We start from the raw sequence: 18854 nt of genomic DNA on the forward strand, positions 1-18854 counted from the left end.
TTGTATTTAAAAAAAAAAGTAGAAAAAAAAAGCATCTCAATGTTAGTGAGAATCTGACTCATTGACTTGATTTATACATTAAAATTTCCCCTTATGAAGTATGCCTTAGATTGTCATATTATAGTTGTTTGTGTGTATAGGTGTATAGAAACAGGAGATGATATTTATAATGATTTATGTCATAAGTTGCATTTTGAAATAAATAAGTTAATGTATAAATTCCTATTTGTGATATTAAACTGTTGGCCCTTCTTTCAAAGTGGAGTTGAGCTCAACATTTTAAATTAAGCAAGGTATGATTAAATTATAATTTCTTACACTTAGTTATTTAAAAAATTTCCCATAACAGTCTAGTTTATGTTTTTTAATATTTATTTATTTTGAGAGAGAGACATAGACAGAGTGTGAGTGGGGGAGGGGCAGAGAGAGAGGGAGACATAGAATCTGAAGCAGGCTCCAGGCTCTGAGCCCAACACAGAGCCCAATGTGGGGCTCGAGCTCACAAACCGTGAGATCATGACCTGAGCTGAAGTCAGTCACTTAACCGACTGAGCCACCCAGGTGCTCCAAACAGTCTAAATAAAACTGTATTGCATATCAACTCTATAGCAAAATTATGTGTGATTATAGTAACCTAACAACCTCTGGTGCTAAGGAGTGAAATGTAGGTAGGGTAGCTATGTAACTTATTCTAAGCAGGAGATTTTGGTAAAGAAAAGAATTTATTATATTGATATAAGAGATATTAACAGTAGATGTCCATATAAATTTATTCATTAAATTTATCAAAGTGAAACATTTGAACAAATTCAGGATTATTTTCTTGGTTGGTAGGCCAATAATCTCATAGAAGTTGGAAATGCCTTATTGCATGCAGTTTACCAAATACTTTCCCTGCTTTTTTATAATTGCCTTGTGAAAACAATGAGTAAAACTCAATTGATACAATTGGTGATATTAACAGTAAGTTTTGGGGACTACATTTATCCCAACCTTTCTCATTGTGTCTTGGATACTTGAAATCATAGGTACTTTTGAATAATCTAGAAGTGAGTTAAGCCTCCAAATACTCACATGCATGGCACAAGTTATATTTCACTAAACTACTAAAAATACAAATGATTTCCCTATCTTCCATGCTGCAATACAGAGTTAGACAAGAATTTATTTAGTAAAACTCCATTTAAAACTTCTGGAAATTCTCTCGGAGTGCCTGGGTGGCTCAGTTGTTTAAGTGTCCTGTCTGATTCTTGGTTTCGGCTTAGGTCATGATCTCATGGTTTCGTGAACTCAGGCCCCGTGTCTGGCTCTGTGCTGACAGCCTGGATTCTGCTTGGGATTCTCTCTCTTTCTCTCTCTCTCTCTCTCTGCCCTTTTCCCACTCATGTTGTCTCTGTCTCTCTCAAAATAAATAAATTAAAAAAAAAAAAAAACTTCTGGAAATTCTCTTGAGCATTTTGAGAAACATTATGCAATGAACATCTTACTTCTGTGAAGCCTGAATATCATTACCTAGCAATATTATGTAGAATACCTTTTGGTCAAGAGAAGGAAAACTTGTCAGTCCAAAGCTCCTTGAGTACAAAACAGACTTTTTAAATAAAGGAGGAAGTATTCTTTGTCTACTGATTCTTCTTTACACACACACACACACTATCCAAAGCTATGGAAAGATTCATCTTACACTCAGTGCATTTCTAGTAGACATTATAGTGCTCACCAGTATCCTCTCTTTCCTGAACCTACAAGAGATTATAGTCTCAACCCTTTTGTATTTAAGTGAGGCCATTTGGCTAATTCTGGCCAAATTTAGCGAAGTGATATGTCATTTTCAGGCTGATCCAGTAGGTAAAAAACCTACAGTTTTCAATCTTTCTCTTTCCTCTACTGCAGCAGTTCCTGATGAGGATGGACACATCCATCAGGTGGGAGCTCTGAGTAACTTCATGGAGAGCATTCCATTCTTGGACACGGAGTGTTATCAAGAAATAAACTTTTATAACTTATCTACAACCCACCATAATACAATAACCAAACTCTAACTTTTACTCAACCTAACAAACCTGCTTCTCCTATCGGCTTTATGAATAATAGCATAAGCATTCTCTCACTATAACTCAGTCTTGACATCTTAGAATTATCACCAATTGCTCAAATTCCTCACTCCACACATTCAAATCAGTTACCAGGACACATGTACTTGAAAGTCCCCTTGCTACTAAGGTATGTTTCTCCTTTCTTCTCCCATTGCCAATAATGTAACTTCAACCTCTTTACTGCAAATCAGGACCCTACAGCAACCTGCAGATAGTTCTCCAACGTCCAGTATTTTCTGCCATTCTATACACCAATGCCTAAAGCACATTTCTTACATCAGTCTTCTACACAGAAATTTTAAAAGGCATGTTGTTAATCTACTAAAATCCATCAAATTCTTTAGCCTAACATTCAAGTCTCACCACAAACTAACCCCAGTCTTCTTTTCCAGCTATACTGCGTAGGATCTCACTTTATACATTTATTCCCTGTCAAATTCTGGTTGTTTTAGTTGTTCCTAAACTGATATCATCACATATCCTCTTCTTTTCCAGTCTGTCTCTTCCCTCCATTCCCTCCAAGCTGAACAACTGTCCCCAGTGCAGCCTTTTGAAACCTTTTAATGACAAAGTCAAGAATCTTTCATCATTCTTTTCCTGAATATGATTTCTCCACCCACTGAGCTGCCATCACACTTTGAGGATATATTTCAGATTCAAAAGAAATACATTATTTTATATTATATCACTATTTGTATTAAAAATACTATGTTGTTATGTTGTTGGGTAACTGACACATTTCTCCTCAACATTGCTAGGTTCCTAAGGGCAGAAACTAGGACTTAGTCTCCATTCCATGAATTTTCTATTGTACAATCAAGGAGCTTAAGCCTATTTGCACATTCTGGAGAAAGGTAAGCTACTTGAACGATTTCCTTTTTCTGTTCTTGATATTGTTCTGGCACAGAGCTTAACAGTTTTTGTTTTCTGAAAATTACTTGACATTCACTTTTGGTATGGAATATACCTTACATAGACTAGAACATGTTAATTATGGTTTTCTTGCCTTGATTTGAATTACTAAACACTTGGGAAATGAAATTCATCACCCAATAAAGTTAACAGAGTATTACACAATTACATATTTAAATTCCGTAAGATAACTATTGAAATAAAAATCCTAAATTTCAATATTAAGTGAGATTAAGTAACTTCCATAGAAAATGGGTTTTCTGGTGGAGTGGGACAGGAGCAAATGGCCATGTTTCTCACCTTACTGTTTGAAAAATGCCTTTTCATTTGAAAAAGGATAAAATATGCTATCAACCTTCCCTTTCCCCTTATTATTGATTTAGACTATACACTGAATTCCTAAACAAAATTTGAATCTTTGCCTATTGCTTAAACTTTGAAAATTATTTATTGATCACTTTTGTGAGAATGTAGTGTATATTTGTCATTCCTATTCATGCGGCTCTTTAACCTATATCATTTGGAAAGTATACTAGCTGAAAGATCCCTACTTTGAAACATTTATTGATAGTGAATAATGAGATCTTCTGGACATCTCCAAAATGCTACTACTTATCTGATAATTATTTAAAGGGGTTTTTCATATACCTAGGCTTTATAATGCAGTGCCATTTTTCTACTGCTAAAGAAGTTACTGGGTAACGAGGTCCAGTTAAAAATTCCATTGTTGTTTCCAAGGCCCCTTGGTGTCTATAAATGGTGTGAAATGCACCTATGTTGGGTAAATAATGGCAGATTCTTTAAAAATTACTGTCAAATTCTTCACTTCTTATTTGCATAGGAAAAAATGATGATTTCAGACCTGCTATTTCTTCACAATGACAGATGGGAGATTTGCATTTGTTCCACGGCAACACTCCTTGGAGTGATTAAGAGAGAGGTGATGAGTATGTGTCCTCATTAGTGCCTTAAGATAGGAAAGCTAGATGGTCTGGAGTCATGTACACTTGTGTGACTAAGGTCAAATTACTTTGAACCTCTCTTTCCTCATATATGGCATGAAAAAATATTTCTGAGATTGGCTGTGAAGATGAAAAGAGATTGTATCATTAATGAAAACAGCTGGGATTTTTGGCTACAAATCTGTTCTGCAATAAATGCTGGTTCTCTCCCTTTCCCCTTGGAGAGGAAGCCTCCTCTCTCCCTACAAAGCATTTCCCACAAAGGCCACCTTGCCAGAGCACAATGACCTTGGGCCACACTTTGTAAGGGAGAGGTACCTGCCCACTGTAGAACTAAGCCAGGTGCTTGAGAGAGCATTTAACATGTTTTTATTTATTTTTTTAATAGCAGGTACTCTACCCTACATCTGAATGTCCCTATCTGTTTATCTACATCAGCTTATACTTGGTACAATTTAATTGATACCCATTGATTGCTAAGCACTCATTGCCTTCCTGTTTAGAGCTATATTTATGGCATGCTTACTAAGTGTCAGATGCTATTTTAAGTTTATTCACATCTATTATCTGACTAAATCCTCCTATGAAATAAATACTATTATTTCCAGTTTTAAAAGAAATAGCTCCTGGAGATGTAATATGCAGTATGGTGACTATAGTTAATACTGTATTGTGTGGGACACCTGGGTGATTCAGTTAAGCTTCCAACTTTGGCTCACGGCAAAACAGTTCACGAGTTCAAGCCCCATGACTGGCTCTGCACTGACCGCATGGAGCCTGCTTCAAATTCTCTCTCTCTCTCTACCTCTTCCCTTCTTGCACTCTATCTCTCTCTCTCAAAAATAAACATTAAAAAAAAAATCACCTGTATTGTATATTTGAAAGGTGTTTTTAAAAAAGTAGATCTTAAATGTTCTCATCTTAAGAAAAAAACATTTCGGGGTTCTGGGTGGCTCAGTTGGTTAAGCATCCGACTTTGCCTCAGGTCATGATCTCACAGTTTGTGGGGTCCAGCCTGCATCGGGCTCTGTGCTGACAGCTCAGAGCCTGGAGCCTGCTTCAGATTCTGTGTCTCCCTCTCTCTCTGCCCCTCTCCTGCTTGCGCTCTTTCTCTCTCAAAAAATAAACATTTTAAAAAAATTATAAAAAGATAAGAAAAAACATTTGTATCCATGTGTGATGATAGATATCAATTAGACATACTATGACAATCATTTCTCAATATATACATATATTGAATCATTATATTGTACAGCTGAAACTAATATAATGTTATATGTCAATTATGTCTCAATAAAAAATACACTTAGTATCCCCATTTGCAAATGAAGAAACTGAGGCTGTTTGACCTTGAGAAAGTCACTTTACCTTCTTCTGCCTCAGTTTGGACCAAATACAATCCAAGTCCCATAGCAGAGCCAAGGTATTAACCCAAATACTCATCATTCCATATGTTTGCTGAGGCCTGTTATATGCCATTCATAGTGCTTGGGATGTATTAGTAATCCAGACAAAATCCCTATTCTCATGGAATTTGCATCCTAGTTTTGGGGTACTAGGTACAAGAGCTATGCTCTTAGCCACTATATTATATTGCTTCCCCCAACTTCAATTCCCTAAAAATTATTTCCTAATTTGCAAAACCATTCATCTTGCTTTCACAGCCTAACAAACTAAACCACAAAGATTTTAAGGAAACCAAAATATCTGGGCAGTATTAGAAAAAAAAATCTCTATTTTCTAAGTACCATCTACACATACTCATATATATATATATATGTGTGTGTGTGTATATAATTGTTAATTTTCACAAAACTCTATGAGCCAAGTATTGTTATACCATTTGCTGATAAAAATTAAGGAGCAAAAAATGATCTGGCATAAAAATTTCATTCTGCAAAATAGATGATAATAATAAGGATTTCTTTCCTGTCTCAAAACAGATGCATATTTCAAAATAAAGCGATTATTTCTTTAATGAAAATAAAGCAACTTGTCCTGGATCACACAGTTAATAAGGGTCGTTACAATACTGGAACCCAGGTTTATCAGTCTCCAAAGTCCAGACAATTTCTCTACATCATGTCCAAACAAAAATATTTTTATTGTACTTCCACTATGTCCTGTGATTTATTTTAGGTAGAACCTTGCCAAATCAGTTTGTCTTGGAACTGGATAAACAGGTCAGGCAAAAGAATAATAGGACAAAAATATCTTTTCAAAATATGAAGAACTTGTTTGATGTTAGGAATAACAATCATTACCCAGTATGAGATAGTTTTGCCTTGTTTTTTTTAAGGTTTTCAACTGAAAGAAAGTTTGAAAAATCGAATATACTTCTTAAATATTTCTAATACTGAAAGATTGCTTGTAGCTTATCTTGATTCCCACCCCTCACCAAATTCAACTTAGATTTTCACATTTAGTTTTCTATTTCTTTGCTCTGTATACAACTACGAAAATTTACTTTTATGGCTTAATGAAACTCCGCTGAGTGAATAGGCCTTCATTCAGTAGCCAATCTATTGAGGTTCTCCTATGAGGGTTCTCAGACTATATTTTATCTTCATTGCTATCGCCTGTCTTTCATATTAATCTCTATATATTTCACACCTCACACTCACCCACCTCCACAACTTTGGTCATATAACTTACTGAACTTGTAGTCTCTCTTCACCCTTCGGAAATCTACCTCGAGGGTCTGCTCAAATCCACATTTTCCGAGGAATCTCTCATGATGTTTTCAGCTCTCCTCTGAATTTGCATAGACTTCTATCTGTATTACTCTTCTGATACCAGTTTATTCAAACATTTACTCAGTCACTCATCAAATGATTATTTAGCTCACTTTGGTATTTGATAATACTTTCGTGGTTACAATTTCGAGGACATCTTGAGGAAGTTCCTAGTTTCTACTTTGCATTTTGGTTTGTATGACCAGGTATTATTTCCTGATCTAGCCTGTAAACTAGCTGGAGACAAGGACATATGAGTCATCTCTGTAATTCCTGTAATACGTAAGCCCACTACTTGACATAACAGGCACTCAATATATATTGTTAAATAAATGTACTCTATGGCTAATGAACAAATGAATGAATGAAACCTAATATAAAGTTATGATTTAATACAGTATGATAAAGTTGATACAGTATGGCAACTCCCACCTTTTGTAAACAGGGGATAATAATTTTAGGGTTTTATTATTAAAGAGTAGGAAGAAAATATGCATCTTGGGTGTTCCATCAGTGATAGCTGTTACAGTCATGGCCACTGTACACAAAGAAAGGAACAATATTGGACTACAGTTGGTACTTTTGTTATTGTAGCAAACAAAAGGAATTTAAAAACAGAGAGGGGGGAGGAAAATGATAAAGGTAGATAACAAAAAGGGGCTCAAAACAATGTGGAGAAACATTCAAAGAAACAGAAAGGGAAATAGAATAATGACAATAATCTACCCAAATCCTAAATAGGATTTGTATCACAAGATACCTTTCCTGCTCCAATAACCAATGCAAAGGCACTTGTCCTGCACAACCATGTCTAGAATTACAAAATTTTGACAGAGCCATACAAGATGCAGGTTCTGAGAATCCACCTTTTTGCTGAGAAAAACATTCCTTTTGTTTTTAGAACAAAGGTAATAATCAGTAAGAAGTGGCACACAAACCCTAATAAGGAAATCACAGACAATATAGAAAAAGCACATCTGGTAGAGTTTACCTGGGTTGGAAGTAGGTTAGAAGAGCAAGAGCAAATTCTCAAACTTTTAAAGGATGGAATTTAAGCAGCCAGAAATGTCACCACATATATAACAAACCATATATTAATAAATTTAATACTTTTAAATTGAAATCATGGATAGTCACTGTAAAAAGGGAAATTAATTTTGTCAAAAACTTGTAGACATAGGTAAAAAACATCTTTTATTTTCCAATTTAATTTTATCCTATAAATATGTGAATGTGGGGTCTGGGAAACTGAAATGCTGTAATGATTAGTGTGAGCTTACCTGAGGGCTAGGAACCTATGGCCCTACACACATATAAGTGTGATAAAACTGTGACAATTGACTTTCTTTTTTTCAGTAAGTGCCTCCACTGACAGAAATATGAATGATCTGAATAAGCAACAGGTCTTGCTTGAGTAAAACCCCTACCCCAATTAACCTGCATAATTTTTTACAATTTGAAATCTATTACTTTGCATTTTAAAGGCTTTTTAGCTTAAAAGTCCCTCAATGAAAGACAAATCTCTCTTGACAGAGAAATCCTTACTATCAAATAATACCCTAGATGAAGTACAGTACCAATTAGCTAATAACAAACCCTCGGAGAATAGAATCGGCACTTGAAGTCAAGAAAAAAAAGGTGAGCAGGAAGCTCAAGCTGCAAGGGGTAAAAAGGAGAATGAATAGAAGGAAAAGACTTAAAAGGGTCCTGGTTATTTTACAATTCCTCTGGTCAGGCTTTGGGACCTACATTCATTTGTAACCATTGTCTTGCACAGAGGTAGGCATGATCAGTGTTTAAAGCACCGATTCTACTTTGGCTATAAAGATCCTAAATGTGGGGAGCCTGAGTAGCTCAGTGAGTTGAGTGACAGCCTCTTGATTTTGGCTTAGATCAGGGTGTGGGAGACCCACAGGAGCCAGCTTTAAGCCCTGCCTTGAGCCCTGAGCCCTGCTCAGCATGGAGCCTACTTGGGATTGTCTCTCTCTCTCCCTCTACCCCTCTCCCTTGCTCATTCTCATTCTCTCTTTCTCTCTCTCTCTCAAATAAAATAAATAAATAAATAAATAAATAAGATTTTTTTAAAGATCCTAAATGTTGTTAGCCTGGGTCAGTGGAGTAGAGAAGGCTGACAGGACAAAGCAGGGAAAAGAGCAAGACAATGGAAACCATTTGTTTCTCTGAAGCTTCCTCAGGGTTCCTCAGACAGATTTGAATCCTTGGGACTCTTTTTTCCCAGAGTCCCCCACCTACAAAAATGGAACTGGAAAGAGGCTACGAAACAGAACCAAACTCTTTGAGCACCAGGACATTAAATGCCAGTTTCTGGAGCTTTCTTTGAATTTGAGTTTATAATTAGCAGATGTCTATACCCAAGAGATATTGCTCTGTGTTCAACTTCCATAATAGAAAAGTAAAATCAAGCATTTGAAGGATGTCCTATCATTATGTTGAAAAACAAAAACTCATCAGGACTCTGGAAGCTACTACAGTGAGGTTGCTGGTGTGGTGGGAAGGGTGGGTTTTGGAATCAGGCTGACCTTTGTTAGGATCCTGGTTCTTTTCGAAACTTTGAAAACATTTCTTAATTTCTTTAACCTCAATTCCTTCATTAACATATGAAAAAGATAATCTATTCTGTGGAGATGAAAGGATAGAGATAATGCATGGAAACCACTTAGTATATAATTATACCTGGCTATACTACATTTGGCAACTTTGAGCTGTGATTATTATTAGCTCAATTCCAGGATACGGCCTTGACCAGAACATGAGGTATTAAATACTGATACAACTTCACTCTGTTCACATTTGGCTGCACCTTGATTCTAAGACTTCCAAGTGAAAAATAAGAAAACAGTAAACTCAAATCAGGATGCTTAGGAGACCCTAAAAGCTACAACTGAGAAAAGCTGTGAGTGTAGGATTGGTCTTCTAGAGCCTATTCGAATATAGAGAAGATCCGTTTGTTCTTCATCATCATGAACATCCTCATACAACAATCTAACGAACGCTTGACTGTGGCTGTTTTAGCACATCATATGCTGAGGTACTTAACCATCCTTTACGTCTACACATCTCTAGTACATGCTGCCCTTTTGGTATATTTGCGTTTAAGAGCAGAATCACCTAAAATGGATAATGCGCGGCTCTACCAAATGAGCTTAGTCACTGTGACCAGTAATCTGAGCTAAATTGTTTTTCCAACTGTAATACAGGAAAGCATCAGGACAAAATGTTTACATATCTAAAAATAGTTATAACACATACAGTTACATTTTCCTGCAAGTTTTTATCTGGAACTTTGCCTCACAAAAGCTGAGGCGTTATTACCACTTACACACATTTCTTTTTAGCCTTTTCTAGGAATGAATACTTAAAACTTAACTCAGCTGATAGAAATACACAAAAACGTGATTATGAGTTCCATGTACAGATGAGATTATTAAGAAGTTAAGATCCAATATTGATGTAAGAGGTTAGCAAATGATCAGGGTCCCATCTGGAAAACAGAAACATGGAACATAGTCTACCCTCTGTCTTTTCCTTATGCATGTAAACAATTTATTCTGTCAGGTAAATATGGCAAAAGATGGGATAGCAAGATCAAAGATTTCTTCACTACTCAAATATATATTTCTGACATTGTAGTTCATACTGAATTTAGATAGTAAGTAGTCCTACTAATTGGCCCCATTTGCTGGACTTTAATGTCAAGATTCACAGCATAAAGGAGTACATAAACCACAATGTGTCACTAGCAAATGAAGAAAAAATAACATTCATACATAAATAAAAGAATATGGATATGAAAGGAAACCAGGATGTCTTTACAATGAGGTATTTCCTATGGGTTTTTCACAGTCCTATTTCATTAGCTGTTTTTCCATTGAGAATGTAAATAAAAGTTATACAGTTTGGTGATTGCTGGATTGCCATATTATATTCTCATAAAGTATATGAAGTCATATATTATTACTGACAAAAATATTTGTAATTTATAAGACAAAAATGTTGGTGAACCAAACTAATATAGAACCCATTCTACATTCTCCCATTCTTTTCCTGGATTACAAATATGATACGATTTACATCACATATTCGATGACATTTTGTAGCACCGCAGGTCCCACTGCCATATCTGAATTAATTCTAATTTTTAAACCCAAGTAACCTGAATACCTCTGATTTTCCAGAACTGCTAAGGGACCATCTAGGTAGATCTTGTCAGGCTTTCTAGAATTGACTCAAATAGGGATATATAAATCTTCTTGGTGGATCCTGAAAAGATTAGACATCCACATGGCATGTAATGAAAAAGGAGACAAATGATGTAAAGTACTTGTCAGAAACCCTGACACATTATAAGTTTCAATAATTGGTAGCTCTTGCTGCCTCTGTTGCTAGACAAAATGACTAAAAAGCTGTCAAGCTTGAGCTTCATCTTATCCTGTTCTGCCTTTAAATAGCTGTATTAAGTAACTTTTTTTAAAGTAACGTCTGCACCCAATGCAGAGCTTGAACACATGACCCCAGGATCAAACATTTCATGTTCTACTGACTGAGCCAGCCAGGTACCCCTGTAACTCTTGAGACATTTTCTACATTCTGTCCTCATTTCAGTATAGGACATACAATTCTATTTATATCCTGTCTTTTAAAAAATACATGGCTATTTTGAAGACTTAAAATACTATATAAATCTCTGAAATTATCATCATTATTATAAATGATAATTCCACTTAGAAAACAACTCCCTTTATAACGTGCCCCAAGTTTGAGTCACATGCTTCAACTGTCCTTATCAATCCCTATCCTGTGGAATTGATGACATACTTGTAAAGCTAAATCTATTCTCATGATTCATAAAGATGTCTTTAGGTTAAATGGTAAAATATTATGTATGTGTAGAAAATACTTCAGTAGAGGAACTAGCAACAGTATACTGAAGTAAAGGGAAGGTTGAAAGCAGGCAAATATATAATCCTGGTGTCTTTCTGAGAAGAAGGCCAATGTTTACTGAAAGGGATGTGTTGTTGAAAAAAGACTTTAAGATTTAAATAATCCACCCTAGTATTTACATTAGAAATTGATCACAAGTACAAATCCCTTGAACAAATGGTCTTTATAGCATCAGAGAATAAGCCTTATTCTTCTCCCTCCACTGACTATAAAATGTATTTTATGGGACCTGTTCTTCTCCTGATACTAAGTGGAATTTCAGATTGCACTACTTTCTGTTGACTTTCAAAAGAAAAATAAAAGCCCTCTGGTCACATTAGTCTCACAAAAATGACTTTGAACTTCATTTAAACTGAAGCTTCTTTCCTCCCACTACAACATATCCAAATCTTCCAGGTGGGAAAAAGGGTTCAGGTGGTTTGTTTATGCTCTGCTCTAGCTTCTCCTGGCCTCTCTCCCTAGCCCCACTCCAGCTCTTCCCACGGAGTGAAGCAAGGCTGCTTCTGTGTCCTCCGGAGTTGAAACTTGGTGTGGGAAGTTAAAGAGGCAGGTAATGTCATTTTTTCTTTCTCTGGCCTAGAGAGCAATTTAAAACAGACTCTCCCGGCCATTTCTGTGGGTCTTTGGAGATGGTACCCTTCATTTGTGATCTCTAATGTGCAGTATCTTCGGTGGGGTAAATGCACTTCCTCTGACTAGTCACACACAAGTTCTCCTTCAAATTTTTACCTGTAGGACACACTTTTAGCCTCTCAGGTCTCATCATTGCTTCATATAATCCAATTAGCCAGACTTGACAGACCCAAACCAGTTGACCCACCCTTGACTGGGATGTTGCTCCTTTTCAAATGTAGTCCTTGCTTCCTTTCACCTCCTGGCAAGAGGATCCACCTCCGCTCTTTGCCTTCTAGACTTTTTAGCAGGAATCAGACCAGTCTCTGAATCCTCCAAACTGTAGAGGACAAATATAAAGCACTCTGAGCAAACCTCTAAAATCATGCTCACTAAGCTTGAGGTTGGGCAAAACAATGTCTTTGCCCTGAAATTGAAAAGGATGGTAGGCACCTTCCATAGGAGATGCTAAAATCTTCTGTAGCATTAATGTGATTCAAAGAGTAAGTCATGAGCAAAAAAGCAGGCAAACAAGTCTCTGGCACAAAGTCCATGACTAGATCCAGTAAAATTGAAAGTGTAATATATGATAAATACTTCAGGGACGCCTGGGTGGCTCAGTCGGTTAGATGTCCGACTTCAGCTCAGGTCATGATCTCACAGTTCATGGGTTCGAGCCCAGCATCAGGCTCTGTGCTGACAGCTCAGAGCCTGGAGCCTGTTTCAGATTCTGTGTCTTCCTCTCTCTCTGCCCCTCCCCCACTTGTGCTCTGTCTCCCTCTGTCTCAAAAATAAATAAACATTTAAAAAAAGATAAATACTTCAATAATAGTTCATCAGGAAAAAATATATCTTGTGTAATAAATGATATTGATATAATTAGATCTCCTTCTGGAAAGAAAATAGACTCTTAGCCCTCCCTAATGTCATGTTCAAAAATGAAAAGAGCAATAGATTGAAGATTTAATGTAAAAAATGAGAATATTTTTTAAAAGTAGGAGTGTTAGGATCAGGAAAAAACTCTTCCAAAAAGAAAAAGAAAACCCAAGAAACAATAATGGAAAAAATTTAGAGTTGACTTCATAATGATGCAAATTACACAAAGGCCAAAAAGTACCATAAGTAAGGTAAAAAAAAAAAAAAAAGAGAGAAGAAATAAAGAAAGAAAGAGAGATAGAGGAAAGATTTGAAATATATACAAGAGGCAGAGGTTTATATCTCTAATGTGAAAAAAGAACTCTTACAAATTGACAAGAAAAGAGACAAACATGGATATGAGCTGGGGTTCATAAAAGAGGAAATGCAATGGCCCAAAAAATTTATAAAAAGCTTTTTGTAAAAGAATGTCAAATCTCACTAGTAGCTAAGGAAATGCAATTTAGCACAACACAATATTCTCATTTATTAGTATAATAAATTTAAAAATTTATGGAAATTTATAATATTTAATCAAATTAGGTATAAAAATGGTAAGTTGTGAATTGCAGTGTGCAATGTTTCTGTAATTTCCCTTTTGGAAATCTTTCTCTAGAAATGGAAATGTTTCTAAGGAGATACAGGCCAAGAATGATTTAGATGTATGTGTGGGCCTAGAGGAATGTTCATGGTACACAGTTGAATGAATACAGCAACAAGGTAAGTCACATATATAATGATGATTCTATTCATGTGAATAAAAGTAGGGAGAACATTTGTATATAAATATGTATAATTATATATGATATATGTATATTTTATGTGAATATAGAAAGAAATGTAAAAAGATATGTACCAAATTGACTTTTTCTTTTTATACTATTTGTGTTATTTGGATTTATTAAAAATATAACTCTCACTTTCAAATTTTTAAAGAAAACACCCGTGTGTGTGTGTGTGTGTGTGTGTGTTGTATGTGTATAATATAGACAGCTAATGCTCTAGGATTTCATAGGAGAGAGACAGGGATATGGAGAACACGGAGCTTGATTAGGTTTGGAGGAACCAGATAAACAAAAAAGAAGTCTTTCAGATCATGGGCAAAACAAGAGGAAAGCAGTATTATCCAGAATCATTTAGATTCACTTCAAATGCTCCAAATCACTTATAACTGCATATTTAGAAAAAATACAAGTATATATCCATATGTTTGTGTGTGAACAAGCAATATTATTATAATTACATGATCCTGCTTTACACAGAATTCTTGTCACTATCAGGAAATTATAGACAAGATAATTAGAAAACCCAAAGAGTCTTATATTTCTGAGTATTAAATTGGCCTTATATTTTTTTCTAAGCAAAAATAACTGAAATGCAACTCACAACAACCCAAGTCAATGAACTCCCTTTACCTTAGCATTCACCATCATCTCCATTCACTGCTGCTTCTACACTTGTGTAAGATCATCAGAGTTTTTTAAAAGTACACATTGAGTAACCAATATGTATAACGCTCTGCACACATGTAAGCTGGAACTTCCTGCCCTGCAGAGAATCAGAGTTACAAATAAAGGGATCTTTGTTTATATAACTTTTAATCCTTTGATAAAGTTTCTTTGCTCTGAGGGTTACGTAAAACAGGTTAAAGAAAAGATTAATCACTTGGAAACAGAAGCTCCTCCCTGGCTGTTTTTTCTTAACTCTTATGTGGTGTGGTTCTGACTATAACATTGTATTAAAAGAGTAAAGAAAAACTCAGTGAGTACATAATAAGTTAAATAATAAGTACTTAACTTCCTTAGACTTCAGTATTTTTCTTTGTATATTAACAAATCTTTTGTAAATCAAAGAATTGCTTACTGATTTACTCATGTATTGAACAAACTTAATATGTTGAGCATTAGTTCAATTCTGGGTAACTGGATAATCTAAGAAAAGATGATTCCAAAATAGGAATAAACTTGGAGGCAATAAACTTGGAGCAATGCTGTGGACAGGACCATTCATTTCTATCAAACATTGATTTTCTCCCGTCAGCCACCAACATTTCCAAACAGTAGGCCGATGGGAGAAAACCAATGATTACGAGTTATTCCATTGGTAACTTGCCAGCCAGATCGAGTGAGTGAAAGATTAGCTATGTCATGTGCTGAGGTGGTCAGATCCAGGTAAAATTCAGGATGAAGTGGAAAGGATGGTTTGGATTAACATAGAACAAATGCTATGGAATGTTTACAAGCACCAGCTAAACCAGCTCCAGCACTGATGAGTTGTGTTCTTGGACAAGATCATTAGCTTCGTTTTTTTAACCTATGCTAAGGGATAATTATAGCATCTACCTCAAATAATTGATGTGATTATTGTTCTTTCATTCAACAAATATTTGCTAAGTGCCTACTCTATGCAAAATACTATCCTAGGTGGTAAGAAGTCATAGGCATTGTTTGTTCTGACTGAAGGAAGGAAGATTTAAACAAGTCAACATAATAAGATTCAGAGAGAATATTTTCCCCTCACTAGGCCTGTTTAATAAATATATTTTAAAAACCATAAAGGGCTGGGAGAGAGGCTGGATCAAGATTGGATTTATCAATGCTTTCAGAACCCAGGATGTCTTTCTGAGGCCAATCTACAAGCTCTGTCTACACCTTCATTGCCTATGTACTTATAAGTTTGAATCTGTTTGGAAACAAAAGTAGGTTTTATTCTGCCAGCCATTCAGACTTGTTTTAAGATAGCTTTGGGGATCTTTGAACACATTGTTTTCATCCTCATTTTTAAAGTGAGTGACTGTGCTCTGTCTTGTCTGTAAGTACCACCAACCTCACGCATGTGGACACACACACACACACACACACGCTGAAAGGGTGGCCTACTTTCCTGATTCATGTGCTTTCCTGCCTAGAACTTTTATCTGGCAACTTATAGGACCAGCATCTTCAACATGATACACTGGATTTTCATCTGCAGGTAAGGGACTGGAAATCTTCCTTAGTGAACGGTTTCTCCAGCGGACTCACCAGCAAAGTGTGGAGGAACATATGCACAGGTCTTTGGGTGCAACAAAGCATATGGTTAAAATACTACTGCATGTTAAGAAGTCACATTAAATGTAAGCAGAGTCAGGGGCAGCAGTGACAGTATAAAGGGCTTCTGTATTTCACTGCTGCTGAAGGAAGGATGATGATCTTGGATAAATATTTATTCAAAGAGGAGACATCCAAAAATAACTGAGAAGTCTCCTTTAAACTCTTTTTACTGTTTACTTCCCTCAAGTCCTCATCTCTAACTTGCAGCAATGGAGGTAGTGTTCCTTGGTAATAATTCCACTATAAAGATTCCTATAGCCTGGATCAGAGGATTATGTTTCTTCTCACGTTGGAAGATGTAGCACCCGTGGAGGGATAATTCATTAAACTCTAAGTTCTGACCTAAACACCATCTCACCACGCTGGCAGGGATGCTGTATTTATACCTGTTCCCCCACTATAAGGTATCCATATTAACCATTGGATGGATAGGATTGAACAGAGCTCAGCAAAGTATGCATTGGGGCCAAATCTGGCCTGCCACTTGTTTTTGAGTTTTATTGGAACACAGCTGCACTCAACCATTTACATTTTATCCATGGCTGCTATTAATGACAGCTTTGAAGAGTTGTGACAGTGATCATAGAGCCTTCAAAGCCTAAAATGTTTACTATTTAGCCCTTTACAGTACAGGTTAGCTGACCCCTAGTATAGAATAATGCTCCTGGTAACAGCAATGCCAGTTTGGTGTCAGGTCAGCAAAAGTTCTGATAAAAACTGGACTTAGAGCTATACAGATACCAACATGAAATGTTGAAATGAATCCATGTGGGGCGCCTGGGTGGCGCAGTTGGTTAAGCGGCCGGCTTCAGCCAGGTCACGATCTCGCGGTCCGTGATTTCGAGCCCCACGTCGGGCTCTGGGCTGATGGCTCAGAGCCTGGAGCCTGTTTCCGATTCTGTGTCTCCCTCTCTCTCTGCCCCTCCCCCGTTCATGCTCTGTCTCTCTCAGTCCCAAAAATAAATAAACGTTGAAAAAAAAATTAAAAAAAAAAATTTAAATGAATCCATGTGTGGCTAGTGACCAACTACCATCTTTGCCTTTGAAAATAAGCTTTGCGATCATGGTTATATCACAGAATTGTACAGTTCAGAAACTTCCTTCAGAATCTGCACCTCTTGATTATCTCTCTCTGAACTTCAAACTCATTATGTGTGTTCTCTTCACTCCGTTGCACATGTTCTTTCCTCTCAGTGAGCACTGGTTAGTCAGGTAGTTCCTCATGACTTTTAAAAATCTATTTAAATAGTATTTATTTATTTTTTTAATGTTTTTATTTAGATTCAAGTTACTTAATACAGTGTAATATTATTTTCAGGTGCACAATTTAGTGATTCAACACTTATCTACAACATCTGGTGCTCATTACAATAAATGCCCTTCTTAGTCCCCAACACATATTTAATCAATCCCCCCCCCCCGCCCCAATCTCCCCTCTGGTAACCATCATTTTGTTCTCTATAGCCAAGAGTCTGTTTCTTGGTTTGTCTCTCTCTCTTTTTCCTCTTGATCATTTCTTTTGTTTCTTAAATTTCACATATGAATGAAATCATATGGTATTTGTCTTTCTCTAGCTGACTTATTTCACTTAGCATAATAGTCTCTAGCTCCATCCACATCGTTACAAATGGCAAGATTTCATTCTTTTTTATGGCTGAGTAATATTCTATTATATATTCTATTCTTTCTATATACTCCATTATATTCATATGTACATAAAAGAGCAGTGTGAAGAAGTGGGGGTAAGAATGACCCCCAGACTGGCCAAAGCCCACACACCACTTCATCCATTTGCCCAGTGCCTATGTCCCACCACTGTCACCACTATGCCCAAGAGAAAGGCTGAAGGGGATGTTAAAGGAGATAAAGCCAAGGTGAAGGATAAGCCACAGAGAAGATCTGCAAAGTTATCTTCTAAACCTATTCCTCCAAATCCAGAGCCCAAACCTAAAAAGGCCCCTGTAAAGAAGGGAGAAAAGATTCCCAGAGGAAAAAGAGGAAAAGCTGATACTGTCAAATATGGGAGTAACCCTGCAGAAAATGGAGATGCCAAAACAGACTAGACACAGAAAGCTGAAGGTGCTGGAGATGCCAAGTGAAGTGTGTTCATTTTTGATAACTGTGTATTTCTGGTAACTGTACAGCTTGACATCTATTTTTTATCAAGTTTTATAAAAATGTAGCATATATATACACACATATATACATACTATATATATATATATATATATATATATATATGGCATCTTCTTTATCCATTCATGGTTGCAATAACTTCTTACTAGATATGTCTCCTGAGGCAAGGGAAACAAAGGTGAAAAATAAACTACTGGGATTTCGTCAAAATAAAGGCTTCTGCACAGCAAAGGAAACAGTCAACAAAACTGAAAGGCAACCTGCAGAATGAGAGAAAATATTTGAGAATGACATATCTGATAAAGGGTTAGTATCCAAAATATAGAAATAACTTATAAAACTCAACCCCCCAAATAATATGATTTTAAAAATTGGACAGAGGACATGAACATTTTTCCAAAGAAGACATACACCTGACCAGCAGACACATGA

General features: G+C 36.2%; 2 protein-coding genes across 6 annotated transcripts in view; one reads left to right on the plus strand and one right to left on the minus strand.

The window, feature by feature from the left end:
- The window catches only part of SLCO1A2 (solute carrier organic anion transporter family member 1A2), a 129076-nt gene extending 114321 nt beyond the window's left edge, over nt 1-14755 (minus strand). For 3 of the 5 annotated variants that reach the window (XM_043564946.1, XM_043564948.1, XM_043564944.1), the window contains exon 1: nt 14610-14755. The gene's annotated coding sequence lies outside the window, so the exon portion shown is untranslated. The remainder of the gene's footprint in view (nt 1-14609) is intronic. The other 2 variants (XM_043564949.1, XM_043564947.1) reach the window with 1 other exon arrangement.
- Nucleotides 14756-17932: 3177 nt separating this feature from the next.
- Nucleotides 17933-18466, plus strand: LOC122473129 (non-histone chromosomal protein HMG-17-like). The gene has a single exon (XM_043563313.1). The coding sequence runs from the start codon at nt 17996-17998 to the stop codon at nt 18347-18349; it is 354 nt and encodes a 117-aa protein (XP_043419248.1). The 5' UTR covers nt 17933-17995; the 3' UTR covers nt 18350-18466.
- Nucleotides 18467-18854: the final 388 nt, after the last annotated feature.

The sequence above is a fragment of the Prionailurus bengalensis genome, chromosome B4 (genome assembly GCF_016509475.1).
Source record: "Prionailurus bengalensis isolate Pbe53 chromosome B4, Fcat_Pben_1.1_paternal_pri, whole genome shotgun sequence".
In the NCBI taxonomy this organism is placed as follows: domain Eukaryota; kingdom Metazoa; phylum Chordata; class Mammalia; order Carnivora; family Felidae; genus Prionailurus; species Prionailurus bengalensis.